We start from the raw sequence: 24,572 nt of genomic DNA, 5'->3' as shown, positions 1-24,572 counted from the left end.
ATCAGGTGTTGGGTAATAGGGAATAAAAGGTTATGATTTGTTTACAAAAATGCACTCCTAATTGGCAGGACGCCCGCCATTGCAATCATGAATAAAATAGCCTCACAGAAGATCCTGTCTGAAGAAAATTATTTGAGATTTTTCTCACAATACCAAGTTGGGAGAGAAGGGCTCTTGGTGGATACTATGCCAACAAGGGCCTCACTCTTCCATAGAATCATAGAATATCCCAAGTTAGAAGGGACCCACCTCGATCATCGAATCCAACTCCTGGCTCCACAAAGGACCAAAAAACCAAACGCGATGTCTGAGAGCATTGTCTAAACACTGCATGGACTCTGACAGGCTCACTGCTGTGACCACATCCGTGGGGACCCTGTTCCAGTGCCCAACCATCCTCTTTGGTGAAGAACCTTTTCCTAACACCCAGCCTGACCCTCCCCTGTCACAGCTCCGTGCTGTTCCCTCAGGTCCCGTTGCTCTCCCAAAAGAGCAGAGATCAGCACCTTCCCCTCCACTCCCCAGAGGGAGCGGGTGCTGTTGATGGTCGGTACCGCTCCAGTACCCTGGGTGCCACAGGCTTGGTGCAAGTGCCATGAGCACATGTACCTTGTGGCAGGGGCCAGGATGATGACAAAGTCAGTTCTGCAGCCCCGGTCTTTTTGCAGTACTGTGTTGGCTGGGCTGGGAAGCACAGGGAGGACCGTGGACAATCCAAGAGTCTGCTGGGACAGGTCCTTCCACCGACATCGCCCCTTGTCTGGTCAAGAAGACTCTCATGAAGGATCATCCCTGTTGCTGCTGGCTGGATGGTGGGACATACCCCATCTGGTGGCTCTCATGCACCATGCTGCCCAGCGCTGGCGGCTGGCTGGAGGAGCAGCCCCCTGTGCACATCATTTCAGCTCCGTTTCCTGCCTTGTGATCCTGAACCTCAGTCTGGGCAGGCTCAGTTGCCATCTGCACCTGCAGGCAGTGCCCCTGCCTTGGGCAGCATTCTGGCTCCCTTGCAGCTCCAGATGCTCTGAGGCCCCAACTCCTGCCCTGCTCTGTGAGCTGCAGGTTTGGGGCCTTTGCATCTTTAAAAGCTATCGTGCAGGCATAACAGTGGCATAACAGTGGGGAGTATGCTAAGCAGATAAAGGGATATTGGAAGGTCCCACTCTCCCAAAACAAGGAGGATGGCTAAGAAATACAACACAAGCAGTTGCGGATACAGCAAAAACAAAAAGTCACGAGCCCCTCCAGTCACAAGAGAAGAAAAAAGGAGGGAAAAGGAGAAATTAAAGGTTGGTCAAATAAAATTGGACATACATGGTATAGCAACAAGCGTCGAGTAGGTTCTGAACCTGTGCTACTCAGCCAGTGAGGAAACAGGGGAGGAATCAAGCATCGGGTAATAGGGGATATAAGGTTATGATACACGTCTGCTTCGCGCTCCTGCTTGCAGGACACCCGGCACTGCAATCATGAATAAAAAGCTAGTTCACTGAGATCCTCACCTGAGCCCGTGTTACTTTCTACAGATTGCTTCTCACAAGGGTATCCTGATGTGCCCCTTTTTCCCACACACGGTCCGTCAGTTATAGCTGGAGATGAGTTAACTCCAAGGAGGCCAAGCCTCTCGCGGGAGTCTGAGGGGGTGCATCTGGGTTTGCTCAATGCCTTTCACAGGAGCAGCCAGCTCCATGGCATTGCCTTTGCCCAAATCATCTAAATCATCACTGTCAGGAGGATCAGGAGAACCGCGATCGAGCCGGGTATCTCCTAAGTATTCATCAGCCTCTGCGTATGTAGCTCTCTCACCCTCAGGTAGGCAACTATTTTCTCGATGGATGCACGAAACAAGTCATGAGTTGTGAGCTACCAGTTGGGAATTGCAAGTTAGGAGTTTGAGAAGGTGTCAGTTAGAATACCCCTGAATTAAGAGAGGAATGGGTGAATTCACACTGGACTAATGGGCAAGCCCCCTGCCCTGGGACACCCCTTCCCTGCCACCCCCCTCCAGCCTGCAGGCACAGCCCACCGTGAGTCTGCCGGCGCTTCACAAACAAGACACGATTCCCACCATGGGGCTAGGAAGAGGATTTATTTGGACCGGAGGAGTGAGCTGCCTGGCCCCTGGTCCTCTGTCACACCTTTCCACAATTGCTACTTGTGACCGTGGGCCTTGCCCTGCAGGGCAGAGTAGAGTGCCCGCAGGTTCTGCCACTTGCTCTTGTGCACCGCCTCAGCAGAGTCTGCCTGGTGGGATCCCTGGTTCCACGAGGTGCTCGATGTCTTTGCAACTTTTCAGGGCATGCTGGGCAGGGCGCTGGTCCTTAGGGCTGCCCTGCCACCCTCCTCCTGGGGCACAGCTGACTGGGATGGATGCTTCGTGCCCAGACGTCTCTCAAGGATCTGCAGCTTCTTGGCACGAATGTGCAGCTCCAGGGCCTCACGCTGCTCCTCAGGCATAAACGTGGCCTCAGGGCTGTGGAAAAAGACAGGCACGGGGCGGGAGCGTGGTGTCCTCGAGGCTGCTGGGCAGGCAATGGATGCCCCAAGCCTCCTCTGCTTGACCTGGTCCGGATGCAGGAGGGGCTTGTGCTTGATGAAGCGGACACAGGGACTTCGTGGTGGTAAGGCTCCGGCCCCAGCACAGGCATTTTTGGGCAGTGCTCGATGCATCTTTTCAGTGGACCTCTGCACTGGCCCAGGGAAGCGTTGCAGCTGTACTTCCCGGCACTTCTTTATTATGTGCTCACTGAGCTTGCTGCGGTGCTCTTCCTTCAGCTGCAGCTTCTTGATCCTGAGAGGCGCTGCAGTGTCGGGCTCTTTCCCATTCCTGACATCCGTCACAAACGGATCCAGGATGATAACATAGTCAGTTTGGCAGCCCTGGTCTTTATGCATAATTCCGTTGGCCGGGCTGGGAAGCACTGGAAGGGCCGTGGACAGTTCAAAAGGTGGCTGGGACAGGTCGTCCTGTGGAAGTCGCCCCTTGGACACCTCCTTCCGCTGACATCGTCCCTCTTGTGGGTCAAGTAACCTCTCATGAACAATCATCCACCTTGCAGATGGCTCACTGTTACTGCATTGCGTGGAGCCCCGAATGTCAGTCCTGGGTTGCTGCTGTTTCATGGGGAGCCCGCCCAGTTTCCCTGTGCATTCCTTGGGACTAAGAGCACAGTCTGTGTGCCTGCCAGGTGCAGACCTGCCATCTCTTCTCTTTGCCTGGGGCAAAGGTAGTCCTTTTTCCCTCTTGGCCCAGCTGGGAAATGCTGAAGAGAGCATGGGCAACCCAAAAGGCTTCAGGAACTCCCCCTTCCTCTGAGGCAGCCCTCCATCAGGGCGGAGAATGCTCTCCCGGACAATGCAGTCCATTTGTGGTGGCTGGCTGGAGGAGCTGATCCCAGAGTGTGGCCCTTGCTTCCTCTTTCCTTCCATGTAATCCTGAATCTCCATCTTAGATATTTTGCATGCCCTCAAGCCCTTTGGGCACTGGTTCTCTGTGGAGAGCCCACTTGGTTTCCCCATGCTTCTGTCGGTGTCAGTGGAAGACTCTAATTTGTGTTTTTTCACAGTCATGCCATGACCAGCATTTCTCTGGATTGTAGGTGGTCTTGCTGTTGGTCCTGCAGCCACTTTGGCCATGCCAGGAACAGCTGAAGAAGCCATGGACAATCTGTGAGGCCGCAGGAATTCCTTTTCTCTTCTTGTCTGCTCCTCATCCTTATGAAAGAAGCTCTTGCGGATGGTGTTCTCAGGGCTCAGTACGGCTGGTTCTGCCCTGGGCTGTGCAGGAGGCCGCAGTAACAATCCACTCATGTAAGGCAGCCCTCCATCCGGGCGGAGAATGCTCTCACGCACAATGCAGTCCATTTGTGGTGGCTGGCTGGAGGAGCTCACCTCAGAGTGCAACTCTTTGTCCCTGTCTCCTGCCCTACGATCCTGAGTCTCGGTTATTGAACGTTTGAGGGCTGTCAGGCCATGCGGTTGCTTGTTCCTTCTGGAGGAATCACTTGCTTTTTCCACTCTTCCGCTGGTGTTGATAGAAGAGAGCAATCTGTCTTCTCTTCCAGAGATGCCACGATCATCTTTCCTTGGCATTGCAGCTCGTCCTGCTGCTTGTCCTGCAGCCACTTTAACCATATCAGGAACAGCTGGGGGGGCCATGGGCAATTTGAGAGGGCGAGTGAGCTGCACCCCTCTGTGAGGCAGCCCCCCGTCTGGGCGAATGATGGACTCATGTACGATGTGGTCCACAGTAACTGACCGGTAACGCCTCTTGCCGCCTGCAAAACAGGGAGGGAGTCTGAGCTGCAGTGGGAGAGAGGCACCAGGGCCACCGCAGCCCCATAGGGATGGGCTGCTCGGTGCTGAGGCTCACCCACGGGGGACTCACCTGGCTTTGGTACCGGTGGTTGCCGCTGCCGCCGTCCACAACTTCGCCGGAGTCGGCCGTCACCCTGTGGGCACAGAAGCACGGCACAGTGACCAACCTGGGGAGGGACCCACGGGACCCCTTCCAACACCTCCTGGCCCCCCAGTCCCAAAGCCCCGAGTCTCCCAGCCCCGAATTCCCCCACCCTCCAGCCCCCGTACCTGTCGGTCTCGACCCCTGGAGAGCAGGGAGATCCCGGCCAGCAAAAGCATGAGGCCGGGGATGAGGAAAAAGCTGCTGTCGTCAGCCATCGCTCACAGCCAGGTATGACCGCACTGGCAGACGGGGGGTGGTGGCCGGTGCTTTATAGGGTCACGGCCGTGAGGTCACAGACAGTACACGGCAACGCCTCTGTGAGGTCACAGCCCCCAGCCCACGTTGAAGCAGGCCGGTGCCCCTGTGCTGCATCCTGTGGGGAGGTGGGGGACCAGGACGGCTTCCCCGGGCTCCTCGCTTGGGGCCAGGGTCTGAGCCCACTGCCCAGCTCCAGCCGTGTCGGACAGCTGCTCCTGTCCCTGACCCCAAGCTGGTTAATATGCCACACTACAGGTTCCCTTCTGATGCCATCCATCCTTTCCTGGCTTCAGCTGAGATCGGGTTTTCTTCCTAGTAGCTGGTATGGTACTGTTTCTGGGTGTAGGAAGAGAATAATGCTGATCACAGACCAATATTTTAATTATTGCGTAGCAGTGCTTACATGGAGCCAAGGACGTTTCAGCTCCTCACGCTGCCCTGCCATCGAGGAGGCCGGGGGTGCACAAGGAGCTGGGAGGGGACAGAACCAGGACACCTGACCCCAGCTGGCCAAAGGGATGTCTCATACCATATCGCGTCATGCTGAACAATAAAACTTGGGGGAGTTGGCCAGGGTGTGCCGCCACTGTCTGGGGACAAACTGGGCATTGGTCAGCAGGTGGTAAGCAATTGCGTTGTGCATCAGTTACTTTGTGTATTCCATTTTTACTACTATTATCATCCCTTCCTTTTCTTTCGCTATTAAATTGTCATTATCTCAACCCATGACTTTTACCTTTTTTGTGGTTCTCTCCCCAGTCCCACTGTTGAGGAGTGAGCAAACGGCTGTGTGGTGCTTAGCTGTCTGCTGGGTTAAACCACAACCCCTCCTTTTAGCAAACTGGTAAAAGAGCTAGAGGAATGGGGAAGCACTGTCAAGTCTCATCGCCCCTGCAGTTCTCCTCTAGCTTCAGTAAAGACTCCAAATGGCAAGTGGCGACTCTCGGGAGATTATCCAGCCTTGAACACTGCCATTGCTCCTCGGGAATCAACCAATACTCCCAGGTCCTTCTCAGCCAGGCATCTTTCTAACCACTCGTCTCCCAGCCTGTAGCGCTGCTTGGGGTTGTTGTGCCCCAGGTGCAGGACCCGGCACTTGGCCTTGCTGAACTTCATACAGTTGGCCTCAGCCCATCGCTCCAGCCTATCCAGATCCTCCTGCAGAGCCTTCCTACCCTCGAGCAGATCGATACACGCACCTAACTTGGTGTCGTCTGCAAACTTACTGAGGGTGCACTCGATCCCCTCGTCCAGATCATCGGTAAAGATATTAAAGAGAACTGGCCCTAGTACTGAGCCCTGGGAGACTCCACTAGTGACCGGCCTCCAACTGGATTTAACTCCTTTCACCACGACTCTTCGGGCCCGGCTACCCCGGCAGTTTCTAACCCAACAAAGCGTACGCCAGTCCAAGCCAAGAGCAGCCAGTTTCTTGAGGAGAATGCTGTGGGAAACGGTGTCAAAAGCCTTACTGAAGTCAAGGTAGACCACATCCACAGCCTTTTCCTCATCCACTAAGCGCGTCACTTTGTCATAGAAGGAGATCAGGTTCGTCAAGCAGGACCTGTCTTTCATAAACCCATGCTGACTGGGCCTGATCGCCTGCTTGCCCTGCAAGTGCCGCGTGATGGCGCTCAAAATAATCTGCTGCATGAGCTTCCCTGGCACTGAGGTCAAACTAACAGGCCTATAGTTTCCCAGGTCTACCCTCCAGCCCTTCTTGTAGATGGGTGTCATGTTTGCTAGCCGCCAGTTGACTGGGACCTCCCCTGATAGCCAGGGCTGCTGATAAATGATGCAAAGCGGCTTGGCCAGCTCTTGAGCCAGTTCTCTCAGTACCCTCGGGTGGATCCCATCTGGCCCCATTGACTTGCATACATCTAAGTGCTGTAGCAGGTCGCCAACCATTTCCTCGTGGGTTGTGAGGGCCACGTTCTGCTCCCCGTCCCCTTCCTCCAGCTCAGGGTACCGGCTATCTAGAGAACAACTGGTCTTGCCGCTAAAGGCTGAGGTAAAGAAGGCATTAAACACCTCAGCCTTTTCCTCATCTCTCGCCACTAAGTTTCCCCCCGCATGCAGTAAAGGATGGAGATTCTCCTTAGTCCTCCTTTTTGTGTTAATGTACTTCTAAAAACATTTTCTGTTATCTTTAACAGCAGTAGCCAGATTGAGCTCCGGATGAGCTTTGGCCTTTCTAATTTTGCCCCTGCACATCCTTACAACATCCTTATAATCCTTCTGAGTGGCCCACCCTCTTTTCCAAAGATCATAAACCCTCTTTTTTTCCTTAAGCTCTAGCCACACCTCTCTGTTCAGCCAGGCTGGTCTTCTTCCATGCCGGCTCGTCTTCGGGCACGTGGGGACAGACTGCTCCTGAGCCATTAAGATTTCCTTCCTGAGGAGTGCCCAGCCTTCCGGGACTCCTCTGCCCTTCAGAACTGCCTCCCAAGGGACTCTGCCAACCAGTGTCCTGAACGGCTCAAAGGCTGCCCTCCAGAAGTCCAAGATGGCAGTTTTACTGGTCCCCCTCCTGACTGCGCCAAGAATAGAGAACTGTACCGTTTCGTGGTCAATCTGCCCAAGACAGCTCCCAACCACCACATCTCCCACCACTCCTTCTCTGTTTGTGTGGTGGTTTTACTGTGCTAGGCAGCTGAACACCACAACCGCCCTCTCACTCCCCCTCCTTAGATGAGGAGGGGAAGAAGTAAAGGAAAGAACAACTCACGGGTTGAGATAAGGATGATTTAATTAAAGGAAAAAAAATAATTATTAAGGAAAGATTATTATTAATTAAACAATTTAACTAAACAATTTAACTAAACAATTAACAATTTAACTAAAGGGGAAAAAGGAAAGGGGAAAAGGGAGGGGGAAAGGGAAAACGAAACAAAACAAGTAAAGGCTATGTGGAAGTGCAGAGGAAAGAAATTACTCTCTGCTTCCCACAAATGAGCGATGCTTGACCACGTCCTTGAAGCAGGGCCTCAACGCACGTAGCCGGTGTTCGGGAGGAGGACAGACGTTTTCACAACGAGAGCCCACCGCTCCCCTCTTCCTCCTTTTTCCACCTTTTATTGCTGAGTGTGACATCGTATGGTATGGAATATCCCTTTGGTTGGTTTAGGTCAGCTGCCCTGGTGACGTTTCTTTTCTCACATCTTTGCCCACCCCTAGTGGAGTTAGAGAGAGTCCTGATGCTGTGCCAGCACTGCTCAGCAGCAGACACAACACTGGTGTGATACCATCGCTGTTCTAGCTACGAGTGCAGAGCACAGCACTGTATGGGCTGCTGCAGGGAAAGTTAACATCCCAGCCCGACCCAGTACAGTTTGTGAGCAGAAGGTCTAGTGGGGCACCTCCCCTGGTAGGCTCACTAACCAGCTGCATCAGGGAACTATCTTCCACGCTCTCCAGAAACCTCCTAGACTGCTTCCTCTGAGCTGTATCGCATTTCCAGGATATGTCTGGGAAGCTGAAGTCCCCTACGAGGACAAGAGCTGATGATTTCGCAACTTTTGCCAGCTGCCTGTAGAATTCCTCATCCGTCTCCTCATCCTGGTTTGGCGGTCTGTAACAGACCCCCACCAGGATGCTTGCCTTGTTGGCCTTCCCGCCGACCCTAACCCACAGGGACTCAGCCTTATCATTCCCAGTCTCAAGTTCCACAACGTCAAAACACTCTCTAATATAGAGAGCCACACCACCACCCCTTCTGCGCTGCCTGTCCCTTCTGAAGATCCTATAGCCAGTCATTGCAGCACTCCAGTCATGGGAGTGGTCCCACCACGTTTCAGTGATGGCAACGTCGTCATAGGTATGTTACTATGCGGTGTAACACTGTCTTATGATATGATGAAATTGCTGGTCATGAGACTAACCTGGTATTTGTACTCAGTCGGAGAATGGGAATCATTCCCAAAATACTCTTCTGAGCTCCTGGACCAAGAAACACTGCATTGAATGGGTGTGTCACCGCCCATATCATCCAGAAGCCTCCGGAAAGGTTGAGAGACACAATGGTCTGTTAAAGACTACAGTTCCCTTGCGTTGACCATAGAGACTCCAAAGAGTGAGAAACAACCTGCAGCCAATAACACAGGCTCAGGCGAGGATCTCACTGAACTAGCATTTTCATTGGTGATTGCAGTGGTGGGCACCCTACAAGCAGGAGCGCGCAGCAGAGGTGTATCATAACCTTACATCCCCTATTACCCAACGTTTGATTCCTCCCATTTCCTTACTGGCTGAGCACTACAGGTTTACAACCTACTTGACGCTTATTACTATACCATACATGTACAATTTTATTTGACCGACTTTTAATGTCTCCTTTAGTTGTTGTTTTCGTTTTTGTTTTTTTCCCTTCTTCTCTTGTGACTAGAGGGACTTCTTCTGCCTTGACTAGACAGTGGGAACCTCCACTGTCCCCCTATCTTCTTAACATACTTGGCACTGTTATACCACCATTATGCCTGCACAATCACTTTTGAATATGCAAGGTTAGTGGCATTTTCCCCTGCAAAACCACAACTTTCATTCCCACAAAAGGCCACGTGGCGACCCACAGATTACACAGCCCTGAATGCTGCCACTGCACTGGTTACTTTGTCTATTCCCAGTTGAACTGATAAAGTCTATTTTTCTAATGAACAGGCCTTTCCACGGATGGACACAGTAGACACGTAGGATGTGTTTTTTACGATTCCAATACTGGAGACAGATAGGGAGGGATCTGCTTGTACCTGGCAGGGACTACAATATGCATTTACTCACTTGCCGCAGGATTTTACGCATAGTCCTGCCATTGCTCCTGCTACACTGGCTAGAGAGCTAGAAATACGAAAATTCTTTCAAGACATTCCTGTGGTTCATAATAAAACAGAATCTGTTTTGCCAAAATATGGAGCTTCCATTTCCAGGAACTAGAAGCGTACTTGTTTCTACATACCCAGAGCAAACAAGAGCAGAAAGCTGGTAAAGTAACTCAGCTCTTCGACAGATACAGGCAGGTGCAACAGAAGGAAATCAAGCAGATTTCTGCTCTTGTTTCCATGGTCCTACAAGTGGCAGGAAGATGTGATCGCTGGGCAGCAATCCCCACCAACCTGAACTCATGGGCACGAAACAGGGCAAGGGGCGCTTTAGGTTATTTTACTGGCTTTCAAGAAGACAGGCCACCTTAGCTAGGCAAATTCAAAGGCCAACACCCATCTGGGTGAAGAACAGAAGCACAAACACAAATGCAAACTGCAGTGACCCTCTGGTCAACCTCCCAGTAAACTTGCACGGATTCACCAGAACATTCTTGCCACGGTTAGGAATAATGGCATGAGAAAAGACAACGGCAAACCTATGCAGGGAAATAGAAAGTATCACAAACACTCCAGTAGAGTGCAGAAAAAATTCACAAACAGAGGTCACGTCGAGATTTCAAATAGCAATACAACACACACTGGTATTAGACCACGTGTCAGGTGCCAAAGGAGCTCTTGGTGATCTTGTGAAAAGCAGTGGTTGCCATTATGTAGACCAAGACAAAAGTAAAAAGCAGATGTAAAAAAAAAAAAAAAAGAAGCAACCTCAAGGGAAACACGTTCTTACTCTTGGCGGGGGGGACCAGGCACCGGTACATGCTTTGAAAATGTTCTCAATGTATTGCTCAAATACGTATGAGAGGACTGATGACTGTAGCTGTAACCTGCACGTCTGCTCAACTAATCACTGTTGGTGCTATGATTATGTGCATAAAATGGTAGCAAGCCATCACTCAGCAAGAGGTAAAGCTGATGAAAAATGCCAAGAGAGAAAGAGCAGAGTGAAAGAGAACTTTAAAAAGGAGAAGAGCAACTCTTTAGTGTACAAAGCCAGACTGCAGAGTGAGGAAAATCTGCAGTCTTGCCTGAAGTGCAGGCTTTGGAAAGGAAGCAGCAAGAAGGGGCTGCCTGAGTGCGTGGGTCGGTCCCGCCAGGCCTGCGGATATGGCATTACTGCCCCATGACACCGGCCCTTAATAAAGCCCTTCGTTAACTGCTCATTTTAGCAAAAGTCAAGCGGTTGTGCTGACAATTCTGCCATCAAGTGGGACCAAAAGTAATAAAGAGCTCCTTCCCAGCTGAGAGGAGGCTGAGAGCAGGCCTCATGGCGGCCTGCAGCTTCCTCACAAGGGGAGCAGAGGGGCAGGCGCTGAGCTGCCAGAGGACAGCAACAGGACCGAGGGAAGGGCACGGAGCTGTGACAGGGGAGGGTGAGGCTGGGTGGCTGGGACCAGTTCTTCACTGAGACGGTGGTCACAGAATCACCGAATGGCTGAGGTTGGAAGGGACCCCTGAAGATCATCCAATTCAAAACCCCCTGCCCAGCAGGATCACCCAGAGCACATTGCGCAGGATGGCATCCAGGCGCGTTTTTTAGAGTATCTCCAGAGAAGGAGACTCCACAACCTCTCTGGACAACCTGTTCAAGTGCTCTGTCACCCTCACAGTAAAGAAATGCCCTCTCATATGGGCATATATGGCCTCTCATACCCCTTACAGAAGGGGTGCCCAGTGCAGTGTGACAGAGGAGGAAGGAAGTGCTCTCTCAGCCTTGGGTAGACAACTATTTTGTCCATGGATGCACGAAACAAGCCATGAGTTGTGAGCTACCAGTTGGGAATTGCAAGTCAGGAGTTTGAGAAGGTGTCAGTTAGAATACCCCTGAATTAAGAGAGGAATGGGTGAATTCACACTGGACTAATGGGCAAGCCCCCTGCCCTGGGACACCCCTTCCCTGCCACCACCCTCCAGCCTGCAGGCACAGCCCACCGTGAGTCTGCCGGCGCTTCACAAACAAGACACGATTCCCACCATGGGGCTAGGAAGAGGATTTATTTGGACCGGAGGAGTGAGCTGCCTGGACCCTGGTCCTCTGTCACACCTTTCCGCACTTGCAACCTGCGACTGTGGGCCTTGCCCTGCAGGGCAGTGTCCGGTGCCCGCAGGTTCTGCCTCTTGCTCCTGCGCACCGCCTCAGCGGAGTCTGCCTGGTGGGATCCCTGGATCCGGGAGGTGCTCGATGTCTTTGTAGCTTTGCAGGGCATGCTGGGCAGGGCGCTGGTCCTTAGGGCTGCCCTGCCACCCTCCTCCTGGGGCACAGCTGACTGGGATGGACGCTTCGTGCCCAGACGTCTCTCAAGGATCTGCAGCTTCTTGGCACGAATGTGCAGCTCCAGGGCCTCACGCTGCTCCTCAGGCATAAACGTGGCCTCAGGGCTGTGGAAGTAGACAGGCACGGGGCGGGAGCGTGGTGTCCTGGAGGCTGCTGGGCAGGCGACGTGCCCCCTAAGCTTCCTCTGCTTGACCTGGTCCGGATGGAGGAGGGGCTTGGGCTTGATGAAGCGGACACAGGGACTTCGTGGTGATAAGGTGCCAGCCCCAGCACAGGTATTTTTGGGCAGTGCTCGATGCTTCTTTTCAGTGGACCTCTGCACTGGCCCAGGGAAGCGTTGCTGCTGTACTTCCCGGCACTTCTTTGTTATGTGCTCATTGAGCTTGCTGCGGTGCTCTTCCTTCAGCTGCAGCTTCTTGATCCTGAGAGGCGCTGCAGTGTGGCTGTGTTTCCCGTTCCTGACATCAGTCACAAGCGGATCCAAGATGATAACATAGTCAGTTTGGCAGCCCTGGTCTTTGCGCATAATTGTGTTGGCCGGGCTGGGAAGCACTGGAGGGGCCCTGGATAGGCCAGGAGGTGGCTGGGACAGGTCAACCTGTGGACATCGCCCCTTGGACATGTCCTCCCAGTGACGTCGTCCCTCTTGTGGTTCAAGCAACCTCTCATGAACAATCACCCCACTTGATGATGGAACAATATTTTTGCCTCGTGTAGAGCCCCAAATATCAGTCCTGGGTTGCTGCTGTTTCATGGGGAGCCCGCCCAGTTTCCCTGTGCATTCCTTGGGACTAAGAGCACAGTCTGTGTGCCTGCCAGGTGCAGACCTGCCATCTCTTCTATTTGTCTGGGGCAAAGGTAGTCCTTTTTCCCTCTTGGCCCAGCTGGGAAATGCTGAAGAGAGCATGGGCAACCCAAAAGGCTTCAGGAACTCCTCCTTCCTCTGAGGCAGCCCTCCATCAGGGCGGAGAATGCTCTCCCGGACAATGCAGTCCATTTGTGGTGGCTGGCTGGAGGAGCTGATCCCAGAGTGTGGCCCTTGCTTCCTCTTTCCCTCCATGTAATCCTGAATCTCCAGCTTGGATGTTTTGGGTGCCCTCAGGCCATGCAGGCACTGATTCTGTATGGCGAGCCCACTTGCTTTCCCCATGCTTCTGCTGGTGCCAATGGAAGAGCGTGATTTTTGGTTTGTCACAGTCATACCATGATCAGCCTTTCTTGGGATGGTAGGTGGTCCTGCTGCTGGTCCTGCTGCCACTTTGGCCATGCCAGGAACAGCTGAAGAGGCCATGGATAATCCATGAGGCCGCAGGAATTCCTTTTCTCTTCTTGTCTTCTCCTCATCGTTCTGATAGAAACTCTTGCGGATGGTGTTCTCAGGGCTAAATAGAGCTGGTTCTGCCCTGGGCTGTACAGGAGGCCGCAGTAACAATCCGCTCCTGTCAGGCAGCCCTCCGTCAGGGCGGAGAATGCTCTCCCGGACAACGCAGTCCTTTTGTGGTGGCTGGCTGGAGGAGCTGACCCCAGATTGTGACCCTTCAGTGTGGTTTCCTGTCCTGTAATTCTGAATTTCCATCATGGATGGCTTGGGCACCCTCAGGCTCTGCGGGCAGTGGTTCTCTATGGAGAGCCCACTTGGTTTCCCCATGCTTCTCTCGGTGTCAACTGAAGACTCTAATCTCTGGTTTGTCTGAGACATGCCATGATTAGCCTTTCTTGGGATGCTCGTTGGTCCTGCTGTTGGTCCTGCAGCCACTTTGGCCATGCCAGGAACAGCTGAAGAGGCCATGGACAATCCATGGGGCCGCAGGAATTCCTCTTCTCTGCTTGCCTGCCCCGCATCTTTCTGGAAGAAGCTCTTGCGGATGTTGTTCTCCTGGCTGAATAGAGCTGGTTCTGCCCTGGGTTCTACAGGAGGCCACAGTAACAATCCGCTCCTGTCAGGCAGCCCTCCATCAGGGCGGAGAATGCTCTCACGGACAATGCAGCCCGTTTGTGGTTGCTGTCTGTAGGAGCTGACCTCAGAGCGCAGCTCTTCATCCCTGTTTCCTGCCCTGTAATACTGAATCTCGGTTATTGAAAGTTTGAAGGCCGTCAGGCCATGTGGTTGCTCATTCTTTCTAGAGAGCCCACATGTTTTTTCCACACTTCCGCTGGTGTTGATAGGAGAGAGCAATTTGTCTTCTCTTCCAGAGATGCCACGATCATCCTTCCTTGGCATTGCTTCTTGTCCTGCTGCTTGTCCTGCAGCCGCTTTAGCCATATCAGGAACAGCTGGGGGGGCAATCGGCAAATTGTGAGGGCGAGTGAGCTGCACCCGTCTGTGAGGCAGCCCCCCATCTGGGTGAATAACGGTCTCACGTACAATGTGGTCCAGGCTAATTGAGCGGTTATACCTCTTGCCGCCTAGCAAAACAGGGAGGGAGTCTGAGCTGCAGTGGGAGAGAGGCACCAGGGCCACCGCAGCCCCATAGGGATGGGCTGCTCGGTGCTGAGGCTCACCCACGGGGGACTCACCTGGCTTTGGTACCGGTGGTTGCCGCTGCCGCCGTCCACAACTTCGCCGGAGTCGGCCGTCACCCTGTGGGCACAGAAGCACGGCACTGTGACCAACCTGGGGAGGGACCCACGGGACCCCTTCCAACACCTCCTGGCCCCCAGTCCCCCAGCCCCGAATTCCCCCACCCACCCGCCCCCTGTACCTCTTGGTCTCGACCCCTGGAGAGCAGGGAGATCCCGGCCAGCAAAAGCATGAGGCCGGGGATGAGGAAAAAGCTGCTGTCGACCGTTGCTCACAGCCAGGTACGACCGCACTGGCAGACGGGGGGTGGTGGCCGGTGCTTTATAGGGTCACGGCCGTGAGGTCACAGACAGCACACGGCAACGCCTCTGTGAGGTCACAGCCCCCTGCCCACGTTGAAGCAGGCCGGTGCCCCTGTGCTGCATCCTGTGGGGAGGTGGGGGACCAGGACGGCTTCCCCGGGCTCCTCGCTTGGGGCCAGGGTCTGAGCCCACTGCCCAGCTCCAGCCGTGTCGGACAGCTGCTCCTGTCCCTGACCCCAAGCTGGTTAATATGCCACACTACAGGTTCCCTTCTGATGCCATCCATCCTTTCCTGGCTTCAGCTGAGATCGGGTTTTCTTCCTAGTAGCTGGTATGGTACTGTTTCTGGGTGTAGGAAGAGAATAATGCTGATCACAGACCAATATTTTAATTATTGCGTAGCAGTGCTTACATGGAGCCAAGGACGTTTCAGCTCCTCACGCTGCCCTGCCATCGAGGAGGCCGGGGGTGCACAAGGAGCTGGGAGGGGACAGAACCAGGACAGCTGACCCCAGCTGGCCAAAGGGATGTCTCATACCATATCGCGTCATGCTGAACAATAAAACTTGGGGGAGTTGGCCAGGGTGTGCCGCCACTGTCTGGGGACAAACTGGGCATTGGTCAGCAGGTGGTAAGCAATTGCGTTGTGCGTCAGTTACTTTGTGTATTCCATTTTTACTACTATTATCATCCCTTCCTTTTCTTTCGCTATTAAATTGTCATTATCTCAACCCATGACTTTTACCTTTTTTGTGGTTCTCTCCCCAGTCCCACTGTTGAGGAGTGAGCAAACGGCTGTGTGGTGCTTAGCTGTCTGCTGGGTTAAACCACAACCCCTCCTTTTAGCAAACTGGTAAAAGAGCTAGAGGAATGGGGAAGCACTGTCAAGTCTCATCGCCCCTGCAGTTCTCCTCTAGCTTCAGTAAAGACTCCAAATGGCAAGTGGCGACTCTCGGGAGATTATCCAGCCTTGAACACTGCCATTGCTCCTCAGGAATCAACCAATACTCCCAGGTCCTTCTCAGCCAGGCAGCTTTCTAACCACTCGTCTCCCAGCCTGTAGCGCTGCTTGGGGTTGTTGTGCCCCAGGTGCAGGACCCGGCACTTGGCCTTGCTGAACTTCATACAGTTGGCCTCAGCCCATCGCTCCAGCCTATCCAGATCCTCCTGCAGAGCCTTCCTACCCTCGAGCAGATCGATACACGCACCTAACTTGGTGTCGTCTGCAAACTTACTGAGGGTGCACTCGATCCCCTCGTCCAGATCATCGGTAAAGATATTAAAGAGAACTGGCCCTAGTACTCAGCCCTGGGGGACTCCACTAGTGACCGGCCTCCAACTGGATTTAACTCCTTTCACCACGACTCTTCGGGCCCGGCTACCCCGGCAGTTTCTAACCCAACAAAGCGTACGCCAGTCCAAGCCAAGAGCAGCCAGTTTCTTGAGGAGAATGCTGTGGGAAACGGTGTCAAAAGCCTTACTGAAGTCAAGGTAGACCACATCCACAGCCTTTTCCTCATCCACTAAGCGCGTCACTTTGTCATAGAAGGAGATCAGGTTCGTCAAGCAGGACCTGTCTTTCATAAACCCATGCTGACTGGGCCTGATCGCCTGCTTGCCCTGCAAGTGCCGCGTGATGGCGCTCAAAATAATCTGCTGCATGAGCTTCCCTGGCACTGAGGTCAAACTAACAGGCCTATAGTTTCCCAGGTCTACCCTCCAGCCCTTCTTGTAGATGGGTGTCATGTTTGCTAGCCGCCAGTTGACTGGGACCTCCCCTGATAGCCAGGGCTGCTGATAAATGATGCAAAGCGGCTTGGCCAGCTCTTGAGCCAGTTCTCTCAGTACCCTCGGGTGGATCCCATCTGGCCCCATTGACTTGCATACATCTAAGTGCTGTAGCAGGTCGCCAACCATTTCCTCGTGGGTTGTGAGGGCCACGTTCTGCTCCCCGTCCCCTTCCTCCAGCTCAGGGTACCGGCTATCTAGAGAACAACTGGTCTTGCCGCTAAAGGCTGAGGCAAAGAAGGCATTAAACACCTCAGCCTTTTCCTCATCTCTCGCCACTAAGTTTCCCCCCGCATGCAGTAAAGGATGGAGATTCTCCTTAGTCCTCCTTTTTGTGTTAATGTACTTCTAAAAACATTTTCTGTTATCTTTAACAGCAGTAGCCAGATTGAGCTCCGGATGAGCTTTGGCCTTTCTAATTTTGCCCCTGCACATCCTTACAACATCCTTATAATCCTTCTGAGTGGCCCACCCTCTTTTCCAAAGATCATAAACCCTCTTTTTTTCCTTAAGCTCTAGCCACACCTCTCTGTTCAGACAGGCTGGTCTTCTTCCATGCCGGCTCGTCTTTGGGCACGTGGGGACAGACTGCTCCTGAGCCATTAAGATTTCCTTCCTGAGGAGTGCCCAGCCTTCCGGGACTCCTCTGCCCTTCAGAACTGCCTCCCAAGGGACTCTGCCAACCAGTGTCCTGAACGGCTCAAAGGCTGCCCTCCAGAAGTCCAAGACAGCAGTTTTACTGGTCCCCCTCCTGACTGCGCCAAGAATAGAGAACTGTACCGTTTCGTGGTCAATCTGCCCAAGACAGCTCCCAACCACCACATCTCCCACCACTCCTTCTCTATTTGTGTGGTTGTTTTACCGTGCTAGGCAGCTGAACACCACAACCGCCCTCTCACTCCCCCTCCTTAGATGAGGAGGGGAAGAAGTAAAGGAAAGAACAACTCACGGGTTGAGATAAGGATGATTTAATTAAAGGAAAAAAAATAATTATTAAGGAAAGATTATTATTAATTAAACAATTTAACTAAACAATTTAACTAAACAATTAACAATTTAACTAAAGGGGAAAAAGGAAAGGGGAAAAGGGAGGGGGAAAGGGAAAACGAAACAAAACAAGTAAAGGCTATGTGGAAGTGCAGAGGAAAGAAATTACTCTCTGCTTCCCACAAATGAGCGATGCTTGACCACGTCCTTGAAGCAGGGCCTCAACGCACGTAGCCGGTGTTCGGGAGGAGGACAGACGTTTTCACAACGAGAGCCCACCGCTCCCCTCTTCCTCCTTTTTCCACCTTTTATTGCTGAGTGTGACATCGTATGGTATGGAATATCCCTTTGGTTGGTTTAGGTCAGCTGCCCTGGTGACGTTTCTTTTCTCACATCTTTGCCCACCCCTAGTGGAGTTAGAGAGAGTCCTGATGCTGTGCCAGCACTGCTCAGCAGCAGACACAACACTGGTGTGATACCATCGCTGTTCTAGCTACGAGTGCAGAGCACAGCACTGTATGGGCTGCTGCAGGGAAAGTTAACATCCCAGCCCGAGCCAGTACAGTTTGTGAGCAGAAGGTCTAGTGGAGCACCTCCCCTGGTAGGCTCACTAACCAGCTGCATCAGGGAACTATCTTCCACGCTCTCCAGAAACCTCCTAGACTGCTTCCTCTGAGCTGTATCGCATTTCCAGGATATGTCTGGGAAGCTGAAGTCCCCTACGAGGACAAGAGCTGATGATTTCGCAACTTTTGCCAGCTGCCTGTAGAATTCCTCATCCGTCTCCTCATCCTGGTTTGGCGGTCTGTAACAGACCCCCACCAGGATGCTTGCCTTGTTGGCCTTCCCGCCGACCCTAACCCACAGGGACTCAGCCTTATCATTCCCAGTCTCAAGTTCCACAACGTCAAAACACTCTCTAATATAGAGAGCCACACCACCACCCCTTCTGCGCTGCCTGTCCCTTCTGAAGATCCTATAGCCAGTCATTGCAGCACTCCAGTCATGGGAGTGGTCCCACCACGTTTCAGTGATGGCAACGTCGTCATAGGTATGTTACTATGCGGTGTAACACTGTCTTATGATATGATGAAATTGCTGGTCATGAGACTAACCTGGTATTTGTACTCAGTCGGAGAATGGGAATCATTCCCAAAATACTCTTCTGAGCTCCTGGACCAAGAAACACTGCATTGAATGGGTGTGTCACCGCCCATATCATCCAGAAGCCTCCGGAAAGGTTGAGAGACACAATGGTCTGTTAAAGACTACAGTTCCCTTGCGTTGACCATAGAGACTCCAAAGAGTGAGAAACAACCTGCAGCCAATAACACAGGCTCAGGCGAGGATCTCACTGAACTAGCATTTTCATTGGTGATTGCAGTGGTGGGCACCCTACAAGCAGGAGCGCGCAGCAGAGGTGTATCATAACCTTACATCCCCTATTACCCAACGTTTGATTCCTCCCATTTCCTTACTGGCTGAGCACTACAGGTTTACAACCTACTTGACGCTTATTACTATACCATACATGTACAATTTTATTTGACCGACTTTTAATGTCTCCTTTAGTTGTTGTTTTCGTTTTTGTTTTTTTCCCTTCTTCTCTTGTGACTAGAGGGACTTCTTCTGCCTTGACTAGACAGTGGGAACCTCCACTGTCCCCCTATCTTCTTAACATACTTGGCACTGTTATACCACCATTATGCCTGCACAATCACTTTTGAATATGCAAGGTTAGTGGCATTTTCCCCTGCAAAACCACAACTTTCATTCCCACAAAAGGCCACGTGGCGACCCACAGATTACACAGCCCTGAATGCTGCCACTGCACTGGTTACTTTGTCTATTCCCAGTTGAACTGATAAAGTCTATTTTTCTAATGAACAGGCCTTTCCACGGATGGACACAGTAGACACGTAGGATGTGTTTTTTACGATTCCAATACTGGAGACAGATAGGGAGGGATCTGCTTGTACCTGGCAGGGACTACAATATGCATTTACTCACTTGCCGCAGGATTTTACGCATAGTCCTGCCATTGCTCCTGCTACACTGGCTAGAGAGCTAGAAATACGAAAATTCTTTCAAGACATTCCTGTGGTTCATAATAAAACAGAATCTGTTTTGCCAAAATATGGAGCTTCCATTTCCAGGAACTAGAAGCATACTTGTTTCTACATACCCAGAGCAAACAAGAGCAGAAAGCTGGTAAAGTAACTCAGCTCTTCGACAGATACAGGCAGGTGCAACAGAAGGAAATCAAGCAGATTTCTGCTCTTGTTTCCATGGTCCTACAAGTGGCAGGAAGATGTGATCGTTGGGCAGCAATCCCCACCAACCTGAACTCATGGGCACGAAACAGGGCAAGGGGCGCTTTAGGTTATTTTACTGGCTTTCAAGAAGACAGGCCACCTTAGCTAGGCAAATTCAAAGGCCAACACCCATCTGGGTGAAGAACAGAAGCACAAACACAAATGCAAACTGCAGTGACCCTCTGGTCAACCTCCCAGTAAACTTGCACGGATTCACCAGAACACTCTTGCCACGGTTAGGAATAATGGCATGAGAAAAGACAACGGCAAACCTATGCAGGGAAATAGAAAGTATCACAAACACTCCAGTAGAGTGCAGAAAAAATTCACAAACAGAGGTCACGTCGAGATTTCAAATAGCAATACAACACACACTGGTATTAGACCACGTGTCAGGTGCCAAAGGAGCTCTTGGTGATCTTGTGAAAAGCAGTGGTTGCCATTATGTAGACCAAGACAAAAGTAAAAAGCAGATGTAAAAAAAAAAAAAAAAGAAGCAACCTCAAGGGAAACACGTTCTTACTCTTGGCGGGGGGGACCAGGCACCGGTACATGCTTTGAAAATGTTCTCAATGTATTGCTCAAATACGTATGAGAGGACTGATGACTGTAGCTGTAACCTGCACGTCTGCTCAACTAATCACTGTTGGTGCTATAATTATGTGCATAAAATGGTAGCAAGCCATCACTCAGCAAGAGGTAAAGCTGATGAAAAATGCCAAGAGAGAAAGAGCAGAGTGAAAGAGAACTTTAAAAAGGAGAAGAGCAACTCTTTAGTGTACAAAGCCAGACTGCAGAGTGAGGAAAATCTGCAGTCTTGCCTGAAGTGCAGGCTTTGGAAAGGAAGCAGCAAGAAGGGGCTGCCTGAGTGCGTGGGTCGGTCCCGCCAGGCCTGCGGATATGGCATTACTGCCCCATGACACCGGCCCTTAATAAAGCCCTTCGTTAACTGCTCATTTTAGCAAAAGTCAAGCGGTTGTGCTGACAATTCTGCCATCAAGTGGGACCAAAAGTAATAAAGAGCTCCTTCCCAGCTGAGAGGAGGCTGAGAGCAGGCCTCATGGCGGCCGGCAGCTTCCTCACAAGGGGAGCAGAGGGGCAGGCGCTGAGCTGCCAGAGGACAGCAACAGGACCGAGGGAAGGGCACGGAGCTGTGACAGGGGAGGGTGAGGCTGGGTGGCTGGGACCAGTTCTTCACTGAGACGGTGGTCACAGAATCACCGAATGGCTGAGGTTGGAAGGGACCCCTGAAGATCATCCAATTCAAAACCCCCTGCCCAGCAGGGTCACCCAGACCACATTGCGCAGGATGGCATCCAGGCGCGTTTTTTAGAGTATCTCCAGAGAAGGAGACTCCACAACCTCTCTGGACAACCTGTTCAAGTGCTCTGTCACCCTCACAGTAAAGAAATGCCCTCTCATATGGGCATATATGGCCTCTCATACCCCTTACAGAAGGGGTGCCCAGTGCAGTGTGACAGAGGAGGAAGGAAGTGCTCTCTCAGCCTTGGATAGATAACTATTTTGTCCATGGATGCACGAAACAAGTCATGAGTTGTGAGCTACCAGTTGGGAATTGCAAGTCAGGAGTTTGAGAAGGTGTCAGTTAGAATACCCCTGAATTAAGAGAGGAATGGGTGAATTCACACTGGACTAATGGGCAAGCCCCCTGCCCTGGGACACCCCTTCCCTGCCACCCCCCTCCAGCCTGCAGGCACAGCCCACCGTGAGTCTGCCGGCGCTTCACAAACAAGACACGATTCCCACCATGGGGCTAGGAAGAGGATTTATTTGGACCGGAGGAGTGAGCTGCCTGGACCCTGGTCCTCTGTCACACCTTTCCGCACTTGCAACCTGCGACTGTGGGCCTTGCCCTGCAGGGCAGTGTCCGGTGCCCGCAGGTTCTGCCTCTTGCTCCTGCGCACCGCCTCAGCGGAGTCTGCCTGGTGGGATCCCTGGATCCGGGAGGTGCTCGATGTCTTTGTAGCTTTGCAGGGCATGCTGGGCAGGGCGCTGGTCCTTAGGGCTGCCCTGCCACCCTCCTCCTGGGGCACAGCTGACTGGGATGGATGCTTCGTGCCCAGACGTCTCTCAAGGATCTGCAGCTTCTTGGCACGAATGTGCAGCTCCAGGGCCTCACGCTGCTCCTCAGGCATAAACGTGGCCTCAGGGCTGTGGAAGTAGACAGGCACGGGGCGGGAGCGTGGTGTCCTGGAGGCTGCTGGGCAGGCGACGTGCCCCCTAAGCTTCCTCTGCTTGACCTGGTCCGGATGGAGGAGGGGCTTGGGCTTGATGAAGCGGACACAGGGACTTCGTGGTGATAAGGTGCCAGCCCCAGCACAGGTATTTTTGGGCAGTGCTCGATGCTTCTTTTCAGTGGACCTCTGCACTGGCCCAGGGAAGCGTTGCTGCTGTACTTCCCGGCACTTCTTTGTTATGTGCTCATTGAGCTTGCTGCGGTGCTCTTCCTTCAGCTGCAGCTTCTTGATCCTGAGAGGCGCTGCAGTGTGGCTGTGTTTCCCGTTCCTGACATCAGTCACAAGCGGATCCAGGATGATAACATAGTCAGTTTGGCAGCCCTGGTCTTTGCGCATAATTGTGTTGGCTGGGCTGGGAAGCACTGGAGGGGCCCTGGATAGGCCAGGAGGTGGCTGGGACAGGTCAACCTGTGGACATCGCCCCTTGGACATGTCCTCCCAGTGACGTCGTCCCTCTTGTGGTTCAAGCAACCTCTCATGAACAATCACCCCACTTGATGATGGAACAATATTTTTGCCTCGTGTAGAGCCCCAAATATCAGTCCTGGGTTGCTGCTGTTTCATGGGGAGCCCGCCCAGTTTCCCTGTGCATTCCTTGGGACTAAGAGCACAGTCTGTGTGCCTGCCAGGTGCAGACCTGCCATCTCTTCTATTTGTCTGGGGCAAAGGTAGTCCTTTTTCCCTCTTGGCCCAGCTGGGAAATGCTGAAGAGAGCATGGGCAACCCAAAAGGCTTCAGGAACTCCTCCTTCCTCTGAGGCAGCCCTCCATCAGGGCGGAGAATGCTCTCCCGGACAATGCAGTCCATTTGTGGTGGCTGGCTGGAGGAGCTGATCCCAGAGTGTGGCCCTTGCTTCCTCTTTCCCTCCATGTAATCCTGAATCTCCAGCTTGGATGTTTTGGGTGCCCTCAGGCCATGCAGGCACTGATTCTGTATGGCGAGCCCACTTGCTTTCCCCATGCTTCTGCTGGTGCCAATGGAAGAGCGTGATTTTTGGTTTGTCACAGTCATACCATGATCAGCCTTTCTTGGGATGGTAGGTGGTCCTGCTGCTGGTCCTGCTGCCACTTTGGCCATGCCAGGAACAGCTGAAGAGGCCATGGATAATCCATGAGGCCGCAGGAATTCCTTTTCTCTTCTTGTCTTCTCCTCATCGTTCTGATAGAAACTCTTGCGGATGGTGTTCTCAGGGCTAAATAGAGCTGGTTCTGCCCTGGGCTGTACAGGAGGCCGCAGTAACAATCCGCTCCTGTCAGGCAGCCCTCCGTCAGGGCGGAGAATGCTCTCCCGGACAACGCAGTCCTTTTGTGGTGGCTGGCTGGAGGAGCTGACCCCAGATTGTGACCCTTCAGTGTGGTTTCCTGTCCTGTAATTCTGAATTTCCATCATGGATGGCTTGGGCACCCTCAGGCTCTGCGGGCAGTGGTTCTCTATGGAGAGCCCACTTGGTTTCCCCATGCTTCTCTCGGTGTCAACTGAAGACTCTAATCTCTGGTTTGTCTGAGACATGCCATGATTAGCCTTTCTTGGGATGCTCGTTGGTCCTGCTGTTGGTCCTGCAGCCACTTTGGCCATGCCAGGAACAGCTGAAGAGGCCATGGACAATCCATGGGGCCGCAGGAATTCCTCTTCTCTGCTTGCCTGCCCCGCATCTTTCTGGAAGAAGCTCTTGCGGATGTTGTTCTCCTGGCTGAATAGAGCTGGTTCTGCCCTGGGTTCTACAGGAGGCCACAGTAACAATCCGCTCCTGTCAGGCAGCCCTCCGTCAGGGCGGAGAATGCTCTCACGGACAATGCAGCCCGTTTGTGGTTGCTGTCTGTAGGAGCTGACCTCAGAGCGCAGCTCTTCATCCCTGTTTCCTGCCCTGTAATACTGAATCTCGGTTATTGAAAGTTTGAAGGCCGTCAGGCCATGTGGTTGCTCATTCTTTCTAGAGAGCCCACATGTTTTTTCCACACTTCCGCTGGTGTTGATAGGAGAGAGCAATTTGTCTTCTCTTCCAGAGATGCCACGATCATCCTTCCTTGGCATTGCTTCTTGTCCTGCTGCTTGTCCTGCAGCCGCTTTAGCCATATCAGGAACAGCTGGGGGGGCAATCGGCAAATTGTGAGGGCGAGTGAGCTGCACCCGTCTGTGAGGCAGCCCCCCATCTGGGTGAATAACGGTCTCATGTACAATGTGGTCCAGGCTAATTGAGCGGTTATACCTCTTGCCGCCTAGCAAAACAGGGAGGGAGTCTGAGCTGCAGTGGGAGAGAGGCACCAGGGCCACCGCAGCCCCATAGGGATGGGCTGCTCGGTGCTGAGGCTCACCCACGGGGGACTCACCTGGCTTTGGTACCGGTGGTTGCCGCTGCCGCCGTCCACAACTTCGCCGGAGTCGGCCGTCACCCTGTGGGCACAGAAGCACGGCACTGTGACCAACCTGGGGAGGGACCCACGGGACCCCTTCCAACACCTCCTGGCCCCCAGTCCCCCAGCCCCGAATTCCCCCACCCACCCGCCCCCTGTACCTCTTGGTCTCGACCCCTGG

General features: G+C 52.8%; 1 protein-coding gene across 2 annotated transcripts in view; it reads right to left on the bottom strand.

Annotated features, from left to right (window-relative positions):
* Nucleotides 1-1,149: 1,149 nt before the first annotated feature.
* Nucleotides 1,150-24,572, bottom strand: part of LOC310889982 (uncharacterized protein) — a 29,140-nt gene continuing 5,717 nt past the window's right edge. Inside the window, exons 1-4 of one of the 2 annotated variants that reach the window (XM_083818332.1) lie at nt 5,250-6,058; nt 4,588-5,056; nt 4,388-4,451; nt 1,150-4,277 (exon numbers count right to left, since the gene is read on the bottom strand). In XM_083818332.1, coding sequence (XP_083674458.1) covers nt 2,293-4,277; nt 4,388-4,451; nt 4,588-4,677 — 2,139 coding nt within the window. In that variant the 5' untranslated portion in view covers nt 4,678-5,056; nt 5,250-6,058 and the 3' untranslated portion in view covers nt 1,150-2,292. Of the gene's footprint in view, nt 4,278-4,387; nt 4,452-4,587; nt 5,057-5,249; nt 6,059-24,572 lie in introns of those variants that run through there. The other variant, XM_083818333.1, reaches the window with a different exon arrangement.

The sequence above is a fragment of the Anser anser genome (assembly GCF_964211835.1).
Source record: "Anser anser genome assembly, chromosome: Z".
Classification (NCBI taxonomy): Eukaryota; Metazoa; Chordata; class Aves; order Anseriformes; family Anatidae; genus Anser; species Anser anser.
Note: the sequence above shows the minus strand (reverse complement) of the source record. Positions and strands in the feature narration are given on the sequence as shown.